Source organism: Aspergillus mulundensis (genome assembly GCF_003369625.1).
Source record: "Aspergillus mulundensis strain DSM 5745 chromosome Unknown scaffold_3, whole genome shotgun sequence".
NCBI lineage: Eukaryota > Fungi > Ascomycota > Eurotiomycetes > Eurotiales > Aspergillaceae > Aspergillus > Aspergillus mulundensis.
This window is the reverse complement of record NW_020797891.1, coordinates 1,139,271-1,156,945: the sequence shown is the minus strand read 5'-3', so window position 1 is coordinate 1,156,945 and position 17,675 is coordinate 1,139,271. Positions and strand designations below refer to the sequence as shown.

Genomic DNA, 17,675 nt, shown 5'->3' with positions numbered 1-17,675 from the left:
GCCAGCCACGTCCATTGACCTGGGCGCCATGGCGGACGACGGCTTCGTGGCGGAGAACGCGGCGGTCCGGGAGCGGCTGTTTGGGTCGGGGACTATGTTTCCCACCTCGCGGGATAGGTTCCTCGCGCTGCTGGACTATTACTGCGATCCTGTTTTGGCGGCTGGCATGGCGGGGGAACGCGATGTCGATTCCGCGCACGTCGTGTACGGGATTAACACGCCTGCTGCGATTGAGGCTGCTGGGTTGGACGAGCCGGGGCTCATGGAGAGGCCGATGTTCGGCTTCCTGCATCGGGTTCCGGCTGCTTCACGCGGTGCTGGGTCGGGTCCAGGCCGGGCGCGGGATCTTCAGGCTGAGTTTGTAGCCGCTTCATCTCCTGATGAGGCAGCGGGTGTTATGGCGCAGGGTCTCTTGCAAAGGTAACAAGGACTATCTCCGGTCTTTCGGAGACGGATATCGAACCCGGGCAGTCCGTTGCCGGATCCGGGGTGGACTCACTGCTGGCGGTTGAGATCCACAGCTGGCTGCTTAAGACGTTCCATGCGGATGTGCAGACGTTTACGATTCTGGGGGGCGCGAGCTTTTCGGCGATTGGGAGGGTGGTTGTGAGTAAGAGCTTGCTTCGGGCAGATGAGCAGATCACGGAGTAGGACGAGGCATTGATGCTTAGATATTGATCACTAGAAAATCTGGTTGAGCTCTGTCACATCATTGAATCAAGGAGAAATCAGTCGCAAAAGGGCAATCAGATACAGGCGTCGTCACCTCACCCACCCCATTCACCCTGTACAATACCATCTCGCCAGCTAGCCCACGCTGCCAGCAGTCGCTCCTAATGGTAGACGCCCGTGTCCCAGACTTTCCCACGCCCCTTCCCCTGTCCTCCATCTCCACGTTTCCCGCCACCCTTCCTGCTCCCGTTCCTCTTATCCTTGAAGAACTTGCACCGCCCCGCCCTACACCCCTCACACAGCTTCGCGCGATGCAGCGCATGGCCCGGCGGCATCGGATCACGATATACGCGCTCAACCTGCACACCGCTCCATTTCTTAAGCCGGTACGCGATGCGCTCCGCATAGGTCCCGTCTCTCCCGTCCAGCTCCGGCCGAACGATCCACTTGCAGGCGCTGCAGCGCTGGTGGTACACGCGGGCGTTGTACCGGTTGTCCGGGTACAGACGGATACTGAGTGCGATGCTCTTGCTTTCCCATTTGTGGTGGCCGCAGGTGGTATTCGGGCACTTGAATCTGCCGACGACGTTGGTTTTGTGTCGGCTGAATGTGCTCTTGTCGGTGTCAATGGGGTGGAAAGTCATCGTCAGCCCGTGAGGTTCGAGGAGTTTAGCGACGTTAGAGTCGAGCTCAGGGTACATGGAGTGCTTAGGTATAGGCTTGCGAGGACTCGATCGCTTTGTTGTGGGCTCGGTGGTTCTTGGTGGTGTTTCCTCGGCCTCGAGGGTGGTCGGAGGAGCTGACGGTCGAGGAGAGAGGCGCGATTCCATCTTGGGCGTGGTCGCGATTCAACGAGAAGGGGGGTTGTTGTAATAGAACTCCGGCAAGGGCTTCGAAGGGATGGAAATGTAAAAAACGGAGTGATGAGGGGAGGAAAGCTGGAGAGGGCGAAAGCAAGAGGAGAGAGGAGAGAGGAGAGAGGATGATCCGTATGCGAGGTGTGTTACTGGACCTCGCTCGGTGAGCTTTACCGGAGTCATTAGCCAGGGTTTTGATACTGAAAATAAGAGATACTTCTCTTACAAAGTCAATTAATCTCTGTCATATCTTGGAAGCTGAGGGTGTGTGAGAGAAAGTTGAAGTGCGAATCGTGGGACTCGTGGTGGTTGCCAGAGGAGACAAGCCACGACTTTGAGGTTTTGCAGCAACCAGTTCTATCAATACTTTCAAGTGAAATGCAACCCCTAGGAAATAGTGGCATTCTCTCTGAAGCAAGCACAGAAGATGGATATCAACAAAAAATGCGCTTTTCATCGGCGAATTCTGGTGTGATTAAGCGCTGGTGATTTAATCTTGGGATCTTGCTACCATAGTTACCAAGAGACAACGACTTAAGTACAGCAAACCTTTCTAGATTTGGAGATGTAACTGGCAGCGAAACAGATAGAAACACCAAGTTATACAGATAAAAAATACGCCCAATGGTTCAATCATGAGATCTAGTCCTGAGTGTCTTTAGACTTGACAGTGTCTAGCAAATCATCTAGCTCTATCAAACAAAAGTGCATAGAAACCAGCCGTACAAACAAAGGCAGATCTTGACAACAATGAGCCCTGAATCTCCTTTCACTTCACAATCACAGAGTGGAGCCGCGTTGTTCAGACAGCAGGCATAATCCTCAGACCCTCCTAGATATCGACAAGACCGTTCCAAGCCACTCAAAACATCATCCATCCATGTTCTTGGCTCATTTCCTCTGAGTACGCTTGGAGTAAAAGCGGCTGTTCATGTTGGACTGCCGGCAGTGCCCAGCCTTGCACCCTTCGCAGAGCTGCGTCTTATGAGGCTCCTTGCTCTCCTTGTTGTAAACAGGTTCCTCGACGTCGATGTCATTCCACTTCTTGAGACGGTAAGCGACGCGCTCAGCGTAGCTCTCATCGAGCTTGGGGCGACTGAGGGTGTTGCACTTCTTGCATCTTTGATGGTATACACGGGCGTTGTATCGGTTGTCCGGGTACAGGCGAATAACAGTGGCGACCACTCCACTGGCCCAGCCCTTAGATTTGCAGGGTTTGTTGTTGCATATGAACTCGCCCACGACGTTGGTTTCCTTTGCACAGATCGTTCCTTTGTCGGTATCAACGGGATGGAAGCTCATTTTCAGGCCGGACGTCTTGAGCAGCTCGAGGACTGATGAGTGTTGTTCGGTGAACATGGAATGAGTTTTAACACCTTTCTTGCGAGACGGCATCTTGGAATGTTTTCAATTGTCAATAGACCTGAGGAGGAGTCAGTTAGCAGTGTTGATAGAGTGGGACGTGGTCAATATACCATCAAATGTGGTTTAAGAAACAGATGGATAAGCCACGAAGGATGTCTGAGAGAAAGGAAGAGAAAAAAGTTAAAAAGAAGAGATGGAAGATTCTGCAGATGAAATCCTCTTCTGTGGGCGAAGAAAATCCGCCTGCAGCTGCGTTGTGTTGAGCAGATTTTCAGGTACCCCACCATCAACTTTGCTGTCTCACGTAGATAACAGGTTTACCCCCTTGCAGCAAGGATACAGCTCTCGTAGGTATCTGCAAGAAAAAGACCTGAGAACATGGGTGCATCTCCATTCAAAGTGCGCTGTGGTTTCCCGGCCGCTCAAGGAAAGGCCCATTCTGAAGGAGAACACTGGGTCGCTATGTAAAGTCACGGTACTCCCTGTCCAGATTTGGTTTTGTCATCGAGGTTTGACGCAGTTGCAAGAGGCAGAACAGAATCGGTAGAGGTCAAAAACAGACATTGATTCAGGTCTTCGTGGGCATATCACATCCACGCCTCCCCAGCCGCGTCCACTTCGGGAAGCTCTATACCGCGAAAGAGGCTATCGAAGAGGGCAATATCAATGTCACCGACGTTCCAATCAGTTTCTGAGTCAGGGAACATATGATCAGGTTCAATCTCCAGTCCCAGAACCTCGTTTGGGACGGAACCTGGCAAATCATTCCCTTGCATCTCATTTTCCGCTCCTGGTCCCGACGCTCTGCTGACGGGGTCATATGCGCGAGTAACCATTCCGTCGCTCGGATGCTCATCAAAAACTTCGTCCATGGCCTGCATTTGGCCCAGCTGCGTAGTCCTCGAGACCTTCTCAACTCCACGCCCTCGCTCAAGCCTGATCGTCCCATAATACGGGATACGTATATGCAGTGCGTTTCCGCCATGCTTCACGGTCCCATCAATCTCTCCCTCTTCACCATTGGCCGAGGTAGGACTAGTGCTCGTGCTGTACACTGTCCCGCTCGCGGCACTTGACTCCACGTCAAGCAAGTGCCGTATGATACGCGTAAGCTTTGGCGCTATGGCACCGGAAGTGTTGTACTCCATTGCAGCAGTGGAGGCGATGATCTCGGCTGTTTGTTCCATCATTCCGCGATCGGTTGGGCGGCTGTATGCGAGCGGCTTCAAGAGGACGGGAATAGAGTTGGTGCTGGAGTTGATGTGGGCAAGACACAAGATCATCGTCGCGACAAAGGCGAGGAAGTCACATCCCCGGCAGTAGTAATCTACCGGGTTCGAGCTTCGAAACATGATATACCGGGATAGCAGCTCGCGGCTGGCGTAGACTGCTACGGCTTTGCTATGCTCATGGGTTTGGTATGTCGACGGGCGGAGCATGTACGGCAAATGAAGTCGGGCAAGGAGGTGGTAATGGGTGAACTGAATCATGAGGCGGATTGTATCGTCCACGAGATCCGACTCTTTACTGAAGCTTGGGGATAGCCACCACTGGGGAGGCATCTCGGCGGCAGCGATTTGAAGGAGATTGTCGGCCTCCCGCGTGATCTGAAGATCATTGGTTCCTGCATCGTTTCGTCGCACAATACGTCCGGAGACGGCGCAGTGGAGGCGCTCTAGGCGACCTCGGTGATTGAACTTGGACAAATCGTCAGGGATGGCAAATCGCCCTTCGAGTGCGGTTTGTGGCAGCCCGAGCATGAGGGAGAGGTAGTGGTCCATCTGGACCAGACGAAAGCAAACATCGTCAGCGTCAAAGGTTGCTCGGGTTGCTTGGTCCAGGAATCTAAAAGGAGGCAGGTTTGAGGCTCGGTGGAGGCCCATCACCTGCGCGGCTGTGGTTGCACGCTTCACGGCCATCCACGCGCGGTGCAAGTTGCCGGCGTAGTTCTGGTACATGACCTCCAGCATGACACACTCCAAGCCTTCGACTGAGGTAATAAGTTCGTCGTTGGTTGTTACCAGTTTGATTGCCTGCTCAACGGCGCGGATCATGATCTCGCGGTACGGTACTCCCAGATCATCGAGTTGCTGAATGGCAGAGGGGATGACGCCTTGCATGTGTGTCGCCAGCATGAGGAGTCTCCGGGCGATTAGCACGGGATGAGAACATGGTAGCGGTAGGTTAAGCGTCTCACTTGGTGACTGGTTCTTGCCTAGGGTGCACGTTCTCCAACATAGTGGGATGCAGAGCAGGCCCAGTGGAAGGGAGCTGATAACCTCCAGATCATCATCACTGGGCCAAGCCGCGATCAGCTCGCGACACAGCTCATCATACTTCCCGGAGCCAGAGATCTGCGGTCTCGGTACGGTGGAGTTCGCTTTTGCCCTTGTATCCGTCGGTTCCTGCGGCTGTTGTCTGTCCACATCTTCTGCCTCGCCCACCGACGAACGGACACCAGCATTGGCCAATCGCTCAAGCACCTCCTCAACACGCCCAAGCCTCGCTGCAAGTTCCCCTTGATTCCCACTCGATGCATCCAGAGTACCAGGGACCTCAAGCTCCTGGCTCACACAAGCCGTCCCGCGGCGCCGACAGTTGTTGCAGATGGCGTGTTCGGCCGAAGCGAAGATGCATCGCACCTTGCGCCGCTTGCACTCCCAGCAGCTCTGGGTTCCTTTTCGGACTTTTCGCCGCTTGGAGGGATGGACTTGGTCGTCGAACATCGATGAGTGGATATTTGTGGTATGTTGAGACGATGGGAAAGGAGAGGAGGAGGGAAGAAGATGCGGAGAGAGAGCGATGGGAATTGGAAAGAACGCAGGCTGACAAAATCGGCCGAAATCTCGGCGTTTACACTGGGTACAGGCCCAAGACAGCAGGAGATTGACTCCAATGAGGCAAGAAAGGTTTGAAACAGCCTTACAGATAATCTCCACACTCTACTTGACTCGACTATCAACTGCGGAACATCAACACACTGCACCTCAAATCCACCCATCCCTCTACAGATCGTCTATTCTTTTCCCCAAACCCTCCCCAAAAACCCCTCAGCCCCCTCAAACCCAAACCCAGGCAAAAGCCCATTCCAGACCGGCCTCACCCCAAACGCCCCCTCCGCAAACGCCAAACAGATGCCCTCGGTCGCCGGCCTCGCAAACCCCTCCTGCATCTCCACCGGAACAGACGGGTGCTCATTGCGCGGCACCCAGCTCGTCTTCCACGTCCCAGACAAAAAGTCCTCCTTGCTCACCTTCTCAATATTGAACGGTATACCCCCACGGACCTTCTCACCGAGTCTCACCAGCTCAGAAAGCGTCATCGTCGTCCCCGCAATCCCCGAATCAACAGGCCACTCACCCGTCCACTCAACAGCTTTCACCATAACGGCCGCGAAATCAGCAACGGTTGTCAGAGTGATGCGCGCATTCTCCGCATCAACGCCGTCAACAAGGATCGCCCGACGATTCGCAAAATCAACCGGGATCTGCAGCGGCACGATATACCGGCTCGTCCGATGCGGCGCGGCAAGGTAATCGGCAAACAGGCCCGGCTGGAAAAGCGCGTACTGAAGGACTTGCTTCTCCTTATTGAGCTCCGCCAGATAGCGCCTGATACTAGCTTTGTAGGCGTACCAGGGGAGATGGCGCAGTGAGGATGAGGCCCACTCGCTGGGCGCGAAGCGAGTCACGCCCGCGACGACGCATGCGTCGATTAGGCGGCGCTGGACGGGGCTGGTTTCGCTCTCTTGCTCGATTATGAAAGATAAGACGGTGTGCACGCCTGATAGGACTTCGGCGAGATGCGCGGTTGAGCTGTAGGTTGTTTTTATCCAGGTTGTGCGCGCTGGTAGGGTGGGCGGGGCGTCCTGGGGTAGAGATCATGGTCAGGTCGATATCGGGATGGCAGGTCGGTATGGGGTATAGACCTTGTGAGAAAGGAGGAGGATCTCGTGCTTGTTTGTTGCGACGAGGGCGTCGGTGAATTCCCGGCCAACGCCTGGATTAACGCGTTAGTTGTCTGTGCCTGTACTCGGTAGATTGCGCCGATATATATTTCGACAGACAAGCAGAAAGACGTACCGCTCGAGCCACCCGCGATTGCAATCTTGACCATCCCGGCTGCTCTCAATGGCGAATATTGGGTAAGAGATTAAAAGTTGTCTTTGACTCAGTTCGAGAGACTGTTTGCTTGCTATCGCGGTGCTCTTGCTGAGGGACAGCGAGCCCTATGTAGCCAGACTGGCCCGAGATTCGGCCGAGGAGAGTTTGCACGTCAGCAAAACTTCGCTGGTAAGCATGAAGCTTAGCTTTCAGAATACACTGAAGCGATATGTTACGCAGCTCGGCCGAGGTTGTTCATTCTACTTTCAGTTTTCGGCGAGTATGGCTTCTGCTGTGTAGCCATGATTACAGAGACCGGCGAATGGGCCGAGGTCCTGTGTCGTAGTGCCGCCAAGTGCTTCAAAGCGAGACTAATGGCTACACAATGGTTATTATCTCGATGAGTGGTTTTTGTACATGTCAGACTCGCCGTCAGCGCATTTTTGTCTTTCTAATATGTATCGAGTTGCTGAAGGTAAATGTGGCCTTCACTGTACTTGGTTCCACTCACTCATTTGACTAAGCGGAATAGCCTGCATGACATTAAAAGGTCTAGATTATTCTTCGTGTAACATAAAGCATTAGAATGACACATGATGCATAGCTAAGACATGTGATATCCATAGTGAAATCACAGTATTGATAGCGAGCAATTCCAGCTCAAGACAGCCTACGCCTTCTGGGCAATGTCCTCGTGGGTCGTGGTGACGTCCTTCTCAGTCATGCCCATCTCAGCAGCGAATGTGCCGTGAGGCTTCCACTTGGCCGAGGTGCGGGGGGTGGTCTCCTCCATCATCTTGTCGACCTGCTCGAGGGTAAGGCCCTTGGTCTCGGGGATCAGGAAGTACGCGTAGACAAAGGCGCAGGCGCAGAGGGAGCCCCAGATGAAGAACACCTTGGACTTGAGGTTACCCTTGTCCTCGTCGACCATGTAGGGGGTGATGACGGCGATGATGCAGTTCCAGAGCCAGTTGGAGGCGGTGGAGAGGGCGACACCGCGAGAACGGATGGGCAGAGGGTAGATTTCACCAATGACGACCCAGGCACCGGGACCCCAGGTCGAGGCGAAGAAGAAGATGTAGATGCAGATGAAGGCAATCTGGGCGCTGACAGTCTTGTTGTTGTTACCATCGACGACACCGGCGATGGCGACGATGAACTGACAGATCACCATGCCCAGGGCTCCCCAGAGGAGCAGAGGGCGACGACCGATCTTCTCCATGGTCCAGAAGGAAACAGGAGTGGAGAAGACGTTGACGATGGTGGTGATCATACTGATGAGGAAGGGGTCGGAGATGGTGCCAAGCTGCGACAGTTAGCTTTGAAAGCATTGATAGGAGAAAGGAATGCGTACGTTGGTGAAGAAGGTGGTTCCGAAGTAGAAGACAAAGTTGACACCAGTCCACCTGCGCGCACGTTAGCGAATAGATCAGACAACTAGGGAAGAAACATACTGTTGCATCATCTGAAGCGAAGTACCCAGGATAGTTCGGCGAAGGTTGCTGTTAGGAGACCAGAGGCTTCCACGGAAGCAGTTGGCCCAGGTGGCAAAGTAGCCACCCTGAGGGATCATTGTCATCTCATACTCATTGTTGGCGACAATCTCAGCGAGCTCCTCCTTGACGTACACCGAGTCCTGAGGCTGGCCACGGACGCGAGCAAGCACCTTGGCGGCACTGGCCAGATCGCCCTTGCGGACAAAGTAACGAGGCGACTCGGGAAGAATGAACAGACCGACGGCAAGGATGATAGCCCAAAGGAGCTGAAGGGCGATGGGGATACGGTATGAGCCGGAGTCGGTGCGGTTCTCAGTGCCGTAGTCCACGCAGGACGCCAGCATCAGACCGATGGTGACGCAGAACTGGTATCCGGAGACAATAGCACCACGGACTTTGCGGGGAGAAATCTCCGACATGTAGAGAATCAGGATAGCAGAGACGAAACCAACACCGAATCCAGCAATCAGACGGCCGACCACCAGCAGGGCAACGGTGGTGGAGGCAGTCTGCAGCGCAACACCGACCATGAAGATCCCGCAACCGCTGATGATAGTTGTACGACGACCGAACCAATCTGCCAGGTCACCGGCAATAATGGCGCCGAAGAAGGTACCCGCGGAGAGAATAGAGGTGATGAGGGACTTGTTCGAGGACGAGATAACGTAGCCTTTGAGGTTGTCGGCGGCTTCGTAGTCGGCTTTGACCTAGGACACACTAGTTAGATTGGAAATAAGCCGGAGGGGTAAGAATGCCAACCTTTCCAGTAAACTCGTGAATGAAGTAGTCCATAGCCAGGACACCGTTGATGTAACCCGAATCATAACCGAAGAAGATACCACCAAAGGCCGCAAAGGCGCACATCAGGTAGGTCTTCCAGGTGACGGGGGCCTCAACCCGGCCGCCAGCAACGACACCGTCCGCCATGGCGATGGCTAGGAGACGATCTGTAAAGAAAGAAAGTAATCAAGAGGTTCTGGTGGTGGGGCTCAACTGCCGGGGTCGCGGGGAAGATGGAGAAATGGAGAAGACGAGGGATGAGGAGAGAAGGACAGGGAGACGAGGGGGGAGGAACACCGGCCTTTATAACCCATGCAGGCTGCAGCAGTGAATGGGTTTGAAACCAGACCGGGCTCGCGGTTTCCCCATGGCTTGACTCGGACCGGGTGCCGGGGAGCCCACGGGGAAGCAGCTGACACTCGGCTCCATGGTGAATGACAAGTGAGTCGTGACCAGGGAATTTTCTCGCTTGGTTCCTTCTCGCTGAATTAGCGGAGTCCCCACTGTTGGCGTGAATTCAAATTGCCTCCAGCAGTGACTGTGAGTGGTCTGAGGACCGAGCAGCGATGGACGGAGGACTTCTCCGTAGCGCCAGTACCTACTGCACTGGCCAGGAGAATTCCAGGCCAATTACAGCAGTCAGCGCAGACTTTGCCGCTGCGATGACAGGTTGCATCTGGTGTTGTGCTCCCTGACCTCGCGGTGGTGAAATTGACAGGAACACTGGCTGAGACCGGCGCTAAAACAGCCAAGGCCGTGGCGAAGACAAGCCCATGGGGTCTGGCCATACAGAGGATCGGGTTAACCCCGACTGTCAGCTCGGGAGATGTGGAGGGAAGTGTGGAGGAGGAGAAGTCTGGTCGGAGGCAGCTGGATTGGGGGCAAAGGCCGAGCAGGGGGCGGGAAAGCGGCCAACCACGTGCTCTGCTGCAATTCTCGCTCGATGCGACCTCACTGAGCCTGAGATGTAACCCTGCCAATAGCACCAGCTTCATCTCATTCTACTCCGTCCTAGGTACTAGGTATCTGAGTAACTCGATTACATGATGCTGACTACTCCCTTGCTCTCCATCTCTCCATCTCCAACAGTTACTGCTGTCTTGGCGCTGTTCTCGGCACCAGTCTTGGCAGGCAAAGCATTCGGCACCGCAAAACAAGCCCCTCCAAGACGCGACCTGAGCGTTTCTTTTTACTCGTCCATGCACAAATCCTGCCGAACAGAACATCCGCTAACTGCCTCGACTGAATCATGAAGTGGGATCATGGGCCACGGTTCGGTAGCGCCACCTCAAGAATAGTCGCTTCAGCCTGAACCTTCGACCTTCGCCCGTTGATTGTGCGGGGCGCAAGCGAAACCTTCCCCGGCCAACTGCCCCGGACAAGAGCGACGTTGACAGCGACATTTCGCCTTCGCCGGGGATTTCTTTCGCTACTGGATGCTTAGGGCCATAGCTGAGGGACTATTGCCTACCTATAACCTCAACCTCATGCAACCCCAGTCAGCTTACGGCAACGCCCCGAAGATTCGCCGTGTGACATTCCAGAAGACGCCATGGCACGCCAACGTGGCACTCAGCCCGCCCTCGCTCATTCGCCGGCTGCTCCGTGCCCAGAGGCTATAATTTCCGACTCCAGAATACCGTACGGAGTACCCCGGATAAAGATTCTGCTGCAGCGCTAGCCACTACGGGTGCGCCCACCACTTCAGGCACTATCCACGACGTCGCCCCGGGTTCCTTGGTTTACCAGGGTACACCTTGCCTGCGAACCATCTCGAACCCTCAGTGCCCTGCATCTCCATGAGCCAACGTCGTATCACTATCGACAAGGAGCGGCGTCACCATGGGAAAGGAACCTTACCCCGACTCGGGCACAAGTTTCAGCCTCCCGCCCTCCTAAGAGTAACGGCACCATAGTCCGCGTCTTGGAATCGCGACCCCGATGGCTCTCCACCACTGAGATGAACCCGAGTCTGCCCGCCCGATCCCGACCTCGTACAAACCCTCCAGCTTCAGCGTGCCCTGCTGCCCCTGCATCGAAACGGAACGGCCGTTGTCCGAACCGTCAGCAGCGCTGGACCCGCAATCGCATGGAGTCGGAGACTCGCCGGTGATTGCAAGCTCGAGACTCGAACGCGGCAGACGGTAGACCTGCCGGATCATCGGACTGCTCGATCGGCATTTCGTGTCCAGGGTCTGCAACGAATGCGCTGGTCTTACCGTCTGTGTGACGCTATCGTGCCCGACGCCGACCTGCTCCCGACCGTTCGGGTTCCTCGTATGATCGTGGTCTAGATTGTCATGGGTCGACGAGAGATCGAGCGACGGTGGTCTGTCTCTACGGGCTCACTGGGCCAGCCCCTAAGCCACAATTACGTACTGAGTGGCAAGGTCGAAGACACATGCAAGACTATTCGTGTTGCGTGATCGCCAAAATGTCGCTCTACAACAACCATTCTTTCAACAGAACAAGCACATACGACCACAGGGTGTGGAGAACAGGGCTTCCCGTCCGCTCAGCCGTACTTAAACCACACGCCGGCTTGTTAGTAGTATGGTGGGTGACCACATGCGAATCCCAGCTGTTGTATGTTTTTTGTTTTTGTCTTTTCTCAAGTCACCAAATCGTGCTGTGCCATGCCGCGCTTGCCTTGATTCTTCCGTGCTTTGCGACGCTGTCGTGACAACTTTCTTGGGCACAAGGGTCTCCAAGATAAGCAATATGACCGTCAACATACATATCTGCATATATGAACGGCTGGATTACTGCCTTAAGACGGTTACTATAGACGTGAAACATTGGTCGAAGTGTCTAGCGGAAGCCGATGAAAATCACACCCCCGAATCTGAGCTGCAAAGCAACGCAATCGCCGTGATACGCGAGGCAAAGGGCTCGATAATCCCAGGGCAGCCAGAGCCAATTTTCGCCGTTCCTTGTTACCCAGTTGCCTCTCAGTCCATACCTAGGGCGAGACAACAATCTGACAGGATGTCCAGTGTCACCATCGGACTCTTCCAGTGAGAAGACCTCTAGGTTAGTCCCAAGGCGCCGGTCATTGTCCTGAAAGCAAAGATCGGTGATGTCTACGTCAGCGCTGAACGTCCGTACCGCGGTCCCCAGGGTCAAATCCCAGAGCGTGATTATCCCGTCTGCCGTCGCGGACGCCAGGGTCTTGCTGTCAGATGAGAATGCAACCTGGACGACTGGACACGTGGGACCGGTGAGGGCTAACAGCTGCGCTCGCGTCCTTATGTTCCATCGCTGGATTATCCCACTGCCCAGCCCGTAGGCAAAGAATTTGCCGTCAGAGGAGAAGCCGGTGCTACTCACTTGGTCAAGGGCGGGGCATGTCAGCTGAATCTTCCCGGTAGCAATATCCCAGAGCCTGACTCCCTGGGAAGAGACGGTCGCTAGAATTGTACAGTCCGGTGAAAATGCCAGCTGGTCGATGTCGAGAGAGCGAAGGATGATAGTCTGCCTCTGCTTCAGGCCGTAAGCAGTGATCTCATATATATCGATCTGCTTTTCGCTGCCGACATAGGGCTTGAAGTATTCGATGCGTTCTTCTTGACCGGCAATCGCCAGGAGTCTGGTATCCGCCGAAAAGGTAAAATGAGGTTCCGTGTTCCGATAGTCATCAAACTGGAGTTCGTCAATATATCTCCCCGTCGTTGAATCCCACAGATGCAAGGTCCCGTTTGGATAATACCCCGCCGTTTCCACCAATCCGAGGACCTTGCTGTTTGAGGAGAAGGCCATTATTCTCCGGCTGTTTTGCCTATCATCATACCCCTTACGGTCTATAGTGATCGTGAAATACTTGTTGGTAGCCGACGGTGCATACTCGTCGATACTGTGAGCTGAATCGGTCGCCTTCTCCCGCGGCCGCTGCCATATCTCTACCCTGTCCTCGCGTCGATTAGCCACTGCTACCCTTGTACCATCCGGAGAGAAGGCAATGATGTCGACCCTTTCCAGACGCCCATGGACCAACTCCTTTTTCCTACCGGAGCCAGCATCATAAAACTGAACTCCGCCAGATATGGATTCCACCTCCGCCAGCAGCTTGCCATCAGGCGAGATCACTCCTAGACTTAGATTAAGGACCCAATCCGCATAAAGCCCCTTTTTGGGCTCGATCAAAGTTTGGCGACGAGATAGCGATAGACGCCCCTCGCTTGGTTTCCAGATTTGGAGTGTCCCATCACGCGACGGCATCAATGTGCTATCGTTAGGAATAAACTCAATGGCACATCCGTGGTCAGGAATATGCTCGAGGATGCGTCGCGATTTTCCTGACAAGATATCCCAAAGCCTGGCTGTCCCGTCATCTGACACCGATGCCAGTAGTCCCCCTCCGTGTCCCTCGGCTTTGCGCGAGAAGCTCAGCGCGAGAATGCGCTTCGAATGGCCTTTCAACTGATGGACTAAAGCCCCTGTGGCGACATCCCAAATCCCAATCATGTCGTCAGGGTCGGGTAAGCCTGCGGCAAGCAAAGTACCATCTTTCGAAAAGGCTACTTTCCAAATATAAGCCCTATTGTTACCGCGGGCCGCGAAGTTCCGGATTTCGCGCCTCGTCGAAAGATCATGGAGAGTCAAACAGCCGTTGTACCCTGCAGTTGCGAATAAGGAAGAATCTGGCGAAAAGGCGACATCTGTGATCACGTTTTCACCATCCCCGTTCACTGTCCACAGGACAGCTCGCGTGATATGGCACCATATAGTAAACCCGTCCTGTATCCCGGCTGCGAGCATTGTACCGTCTGGCGAGAAGGCGAGTGAACACCATACCCTATTGTACCATCGATTTCAGTCTTTTCCCCTTGGCTCTCCAGTGACTGAAGGACGGGGCCCCACGAGGACTGTACCTCAGGAAGTTGATATACGGACTTTGCAGCGCGGTCTTGAAAGGTAGTCCGAACAACACTCCACTCTGGAAGGAAAATCAAACCCGAAGAGTATAGCTGCAGAGGAGCTTCGTTAATCCCTTCATAGTGCCTTAGAAGGAAACGCCATGCATCCTCGAGAAACAGCGAGACTTGACGGCTAGCGGAAGCCTGCATGGTATGGAGTTAGACTGCACGGACAGGCCTGCGGCGTACAATCGAAGAGCGGATCATCAACTCACCACTGATTCTAGGCTTTGTACCATCTCAATACCCTCGGAAAAACAGCCCATCAGGCTTAAGGCCTCCACCCAGTGCAAGAAGTGATCGCTCAGAAAGCATGCGATTTGGCAGTTGTCAGAGACTTCGCACTCGCCTTTGACTGCATGGTGCACCCAGAAGCGGCAAGCGTACTAAACTTGCGGTGGAAGCGCATTTTCGATAGCCCGGTGGCTGATGTCGGCTCGTGGATGTCCAGGTCTTTCAAGATTGCAGGGGTTTTCCCGGAGTATACCTGGCTGTGAGATTACTCTAAGGCACCTCGCGGCCATGACCCTATGGGTATCGATCTCATCGACAAAAAGCGGATTCTTATGGCGCAGGTTGGGGTCGAGAATGAAGTCGCGGAAGGACCCGTCCCTCAGCTCCATGGGCTCTCTGGAAACCAGTGGTTCGGTCACGGCAGACTCCAATTCGTCGAGTTGACAAAGTATGCTTTCCCTCGATTCATCTAGGAGGATTGCCAGGGTATCAACCGATGTAGGCCTTGCCAACAGCACGATCGATCCGATGACGTTGCGGAATTTACGAGGCAGGCTCGACTCTTCAGATCGAGGATGAGCAGCAAGGAGCTGCTCCAGAACGGGAAGGTGCTTTTCTTCTCCAGCAGCTCTTGCTCGCTCTTCTTCAGTCGTGGCTTTGCGGTCCGCTGTTGACGCAACAGTTGTAGTTGATTCTCCGTCTTGCTGGAAGCTGCGATCTTGCTCAACGTGGTCATCATTCGTTCCGGCACATCCGCCTTTCAGTTCGTCCTCACTGGCATTCAAGCTTGTCCCTTTCCCCTGAGGATCCTTGTCAGAATGCTTGTACTCATCCATACTAGCGTTAACTGGTTCGCGATTACCCCTGTGGTCATTTTTCTCGCCACTTTCGTCTTCGTTGCTATTTTCATCTTCATGGCTGATCCGGTCATCATCATCGCCATCCTGGTTATTCTGAATGCCATCCTTGTCATTATCGCTGTCATCATTTTGGTGGTCATTGTCAGAGTCATTTTCGCTCTTCCTCCTACGACCTCTGTAGCTACCTCAACTATCTTCACTCGCAATTTCTTCCTCATCACTAGGCGAAGCATGTGTGCGATAGCGGCTTCTTTGGCTTGTTCCAATGTCCTAAGCGCTGTTAAGACGACCAAGCAAATCGCGGGATGCGTCGGCTACATCTCGCAGAGTACTATTAATATCCTCTTGATGATCTGGCAGGTCTTGCGCGGAGATGTATACGGTACGGTTTAGCGGGGTGTGGAAGGCAGAGAGATCCCGCGAAGAATAAACGGTTGACCAGATATGCCACTTGACCACTGCATGCAGCAAGGCCAGCAATGCTTGCCATAGAGATAGTGTCAGACTCTTCTCGCCTTCATCCAGCGGGTCTAGGGAGAAAACTGCGGAAAAGTCAAAGTCGAACTCCCGGTTTGATTCTGGCATGCAAACTCTTTTCTGCGCAACGTCGATGGTGAACATGGCCTGTCGAGACTTGCCATGAGAATCATGGTCCAGAAAATCCCTGAAGTCTTGTTTAGTCAAGTATAAGACCGCTACCGTTTCCATCGCTCGTTGTGAAATGGCATGTTTGCGTTTCAGTGTCGTCAGGGTGTCGTCCAGTCTCGCAAGGGCCAAAGCGCGTCCGCGGCTGCGAGAAGATGCGTATTGATGCTCTTCAATTTCACCAATGGCCGTTCGAAGTGACTGTTTGTCAACATCTTGCATTTGCATTGTGTCAACTTTGAGTGACGCCTTCTGCACAAGGTTTTCGAGCTCGGAGGGGGACAGCAGCCGGTTGAAAAGCCCTGCCAGGCCACCGCCGCACAGGAACAACTGAGCATTCAGATCAAGCCGGAGTGCTGCCAGGGCCAGGGTCTGCGTGTCAGCCACATTTAACAGAATAGCCACTTCCTCTCTGCTCTCAAGACAAATATACTCCACACCATCATCATAGATCAAGTCACGTTTCCGCACCTGACCTCCCCAGGGTCCATGACGGGCTGCAGTCGACCTTTGTAGACCCAGTCGACGGACTTTTGGCAACGGGATCCCCATCTCATCCGCCAACCGCCTGTCCCGAACAGCCACCTCGTTCGGCTCAAGAACAGCCATGCTATAAAACACCAGTTTGTTGGGCCCACTGGTGGTCCGGTTGATCTGAGGCACCAGGTCTCCCTCGCTTGACCCGGACTCAACCGCACTGCAGAGCAGACTCCCATCAGCGGCAGGTAGGTAGCCCAGGTACAAAAACAACAGTGTTCGCGGCGGAAAGTCCCGGCTTGGGATATAAGCAGGCATGCTCCTCATGTGGGTAACATCGTGCATGTGGAAGCAGATCTTGTCGCGGCCGGGATGGATCCTGTCGATGATTCCGCTAAGCCCATTGAGAGAGTCGTTGCCAAAGGCTGCCCATGCCGGATTCGACGGCTCGTCAACGAAGAGCCCATAATCAATGCGCCAGCAATACCGATCGATAAGACCCATCAGAAGGACCCAGCTCCTATGCACTGGAAGCAACGTCTCAGTCCCTGATATCTTCAGCTTACCGCCGATGGCCCGCGGAGAAACCCCATATGCCCGAAGAAGGCTTATGAAATTGACCCACGATGTCGCGGACGGGCTGCCGTCGCGGTCGAGAAGGGCACAGTCTCGATGGATGGTTACTTCTGGCTCATTTGCATTTCTGGCTAGTCTCGGCGGCTGCGTCAGATCCGGTACCCTGATCGAGCGGAAGAAGCGCCTTCCCGGTAGAAGCGTATATCCTTTCGAGATGTACTCGTGGTTTTTGTCGTCGATCTGGCTAGGCGCCTCGTAATGTTCTGTTTGAGACGTGCGATACAGAATATAAGCCGGGATTATGCCGGCCAGTGCGATGATCGCCAGAAAGGCAGCCACCCACGTCCCAATCACCCCCAGAAGGTCAAGAGTCTCCGCCATTAAGCTTGCGCGCAAAAGCAAGAATGGTGAGCTGCTGCGGCGGGCGTTTGTGCCTTTTATGCGATTCTCATGCCGCTTGACGGCACTGGTTCATCCGAAGGCTGAAAACTGCGGTTCTATGATGTGGCTGGCTATTATTTGTCGTTACTGGACGCCAATCCTGCAGGTGCAGGGTTCTCCATTTGGGTGTGGCGCCCTGGGGACGGTTATGACCGTGCCATCTTTAGCGGACGCTCGAGCGCCACGAGGCTGCATAGGTGCAAGCTGCGACATGAGCGGGAGTCCTACACCAGGCGGTAACATATGGATACGC

General features: G+C 54.2%; 8 protein-coding genes across 8 annotated transcripts; 1 reads left to right on the top strand and 7 right to left on the bottom strand.

Annotated features, from left to right (window-relative positions):
• Positions 1-28: 28 nt before the first annotated feature.
• Positions 29-651, top strand: DSM5745_04121 (uncharacterized protein; the record flags this gene model as incomplete). The annotated part of the gene is made up of 2 exons (XM_026746137.1): positions 29-357; positions 390-651. The coding sequence occupies 2 exons, from the start codon at positions 29-31 to the stop codon at positions 649-651; spliced, it is 591 nt and encodes a 196-aa protein (XP_026605133.1).
• A 182-nt stretch (positions 652-833) lies between these two features.
• DSM5745_04120 (3CxxC-type zinc finger protein) lies at positions 834-1,502 on the bottom strand (the record flags this gene model as incomplete). Its single annotated transcript, XM_026746136.1, has 1 exon — positions 834-1,502. The coding sequence occupies one exon, from the start codon at positions 1,500-1,502 to the stop codon at positions 834-836; it is 669 nt and encodes a 222-aa protein (XP_026605132.1).
• Positions 1,503-2,420: 918 nt separating this feature from the next.
• Positions 2,421-2,924, bottom strand: DSM5745_04119 (3CxxC-type zinc finger protein; the record flags this gene model as incomplete). The annotated part of the gene is made up of 1 exon (XM_026746135.1): positions 2,421-2,924. One exon carries the CDS (start codon positions 2,922-2,924, stop codon positions 2,421-2,423), a length of 504 nt encoding a protein of 167 aa, XP_026605131.1.
• A 557-nt stretch (positions 2,925-3,481) lies between these two features.
• DSM5745_04118 (putative Zn(II)2Cys6 transcription factor) lies at positions 3,482-5,620 on the bottom strand (the record flags this gene model as incomplete). The annotated part of the gene is made up of 1 exon (XM_026746134.1): positions 3,482-5,620. The coding sequence occupies one exon, from the start codon at positions 5,618-5,620 to the stop codon at positions 3,482-3,484; it is 2,139 nt and encodes a 712-aa protein (XP_026605130.1).
• Positions 5,621-5,910: 290 nt separating this feature from the next.
• Positions 5,911-7,010, bottom strand: DSM5745_04117 (uncharacterized protein; the record flags this gene model as incomplete). Its single annotated transcript, XM_026746133.1, has 3 exons — positions 5,911-6,762; positions 6,823-6,893; positions 6,977-7,010. 3 exons carry the CDS (start codon positions 7,008-7,010, stop codon positions 5,911-5,913), a joined length of 957 nt encoding a protein of 318 aa, XP_026605129.1.
• A 657-nt stretch (positions 7,011-7,667) lies between these two features.
• On the bottom strand, positions 7,668-9,420 carry DSM5745_04116 (sugar porter family MFS transporter; the record flags this gene model as incomplete). Its single annotated transcript, XM_026746132.1, has 4 exons — positions 7,668-8,303; positions 8,352-8,403; positions 8,452-9,200; positions 9,253-9,420. 4 exons carry the CDS (start codon positions 9,418-9,420, stop codon positions 7,668-7,670), a joined length of 1,605 nt encoding a protein of 534 aa, XP_026605128.1.
• Positions 9,421-12,084: 2,664 nt separating this feature from the next.
• DSM5745_04115 (WD40 repeat domain-containing protein) lies at positions 12,085-14,031 on the bottom strand (the record flags this gene model as incomplete). The annotated part of the gene is made up of 1 exon (XM_026746131.1): positions 12,085-14,031. One exon carries the CDS (start codon positions 14,029-14,031, stop codon positions 12,085-12,087), a length of 1,947 nt encoding a protein of 648 aa, XP_026605127.1.
• Positions 14,032-14,493: 462 nt separating this feature from the next.
• On the bottom strand, positions 14,494-17,362 carry DSM5745_04114 (uncharacterized protein; the record flags this gene model as incomplete). The annotated part of the gene is made up of 4 exons (XM_026746130.1): positions 14,494-14,676; positions 14,717-15,388; positions 15,469-15,597; positions 15,665-17,362. The coding sequence occupies 4 exons, from the start codon at positions 17,360-17,362 to the stop codon at positions 14,494-14,496; spliced, it is 2,682 nt and encodes an 893-aa protein (XP_026605126.1).
• Between the last annotated feature and the right edge of the window lie 313 nt (positions 17,363-17,675).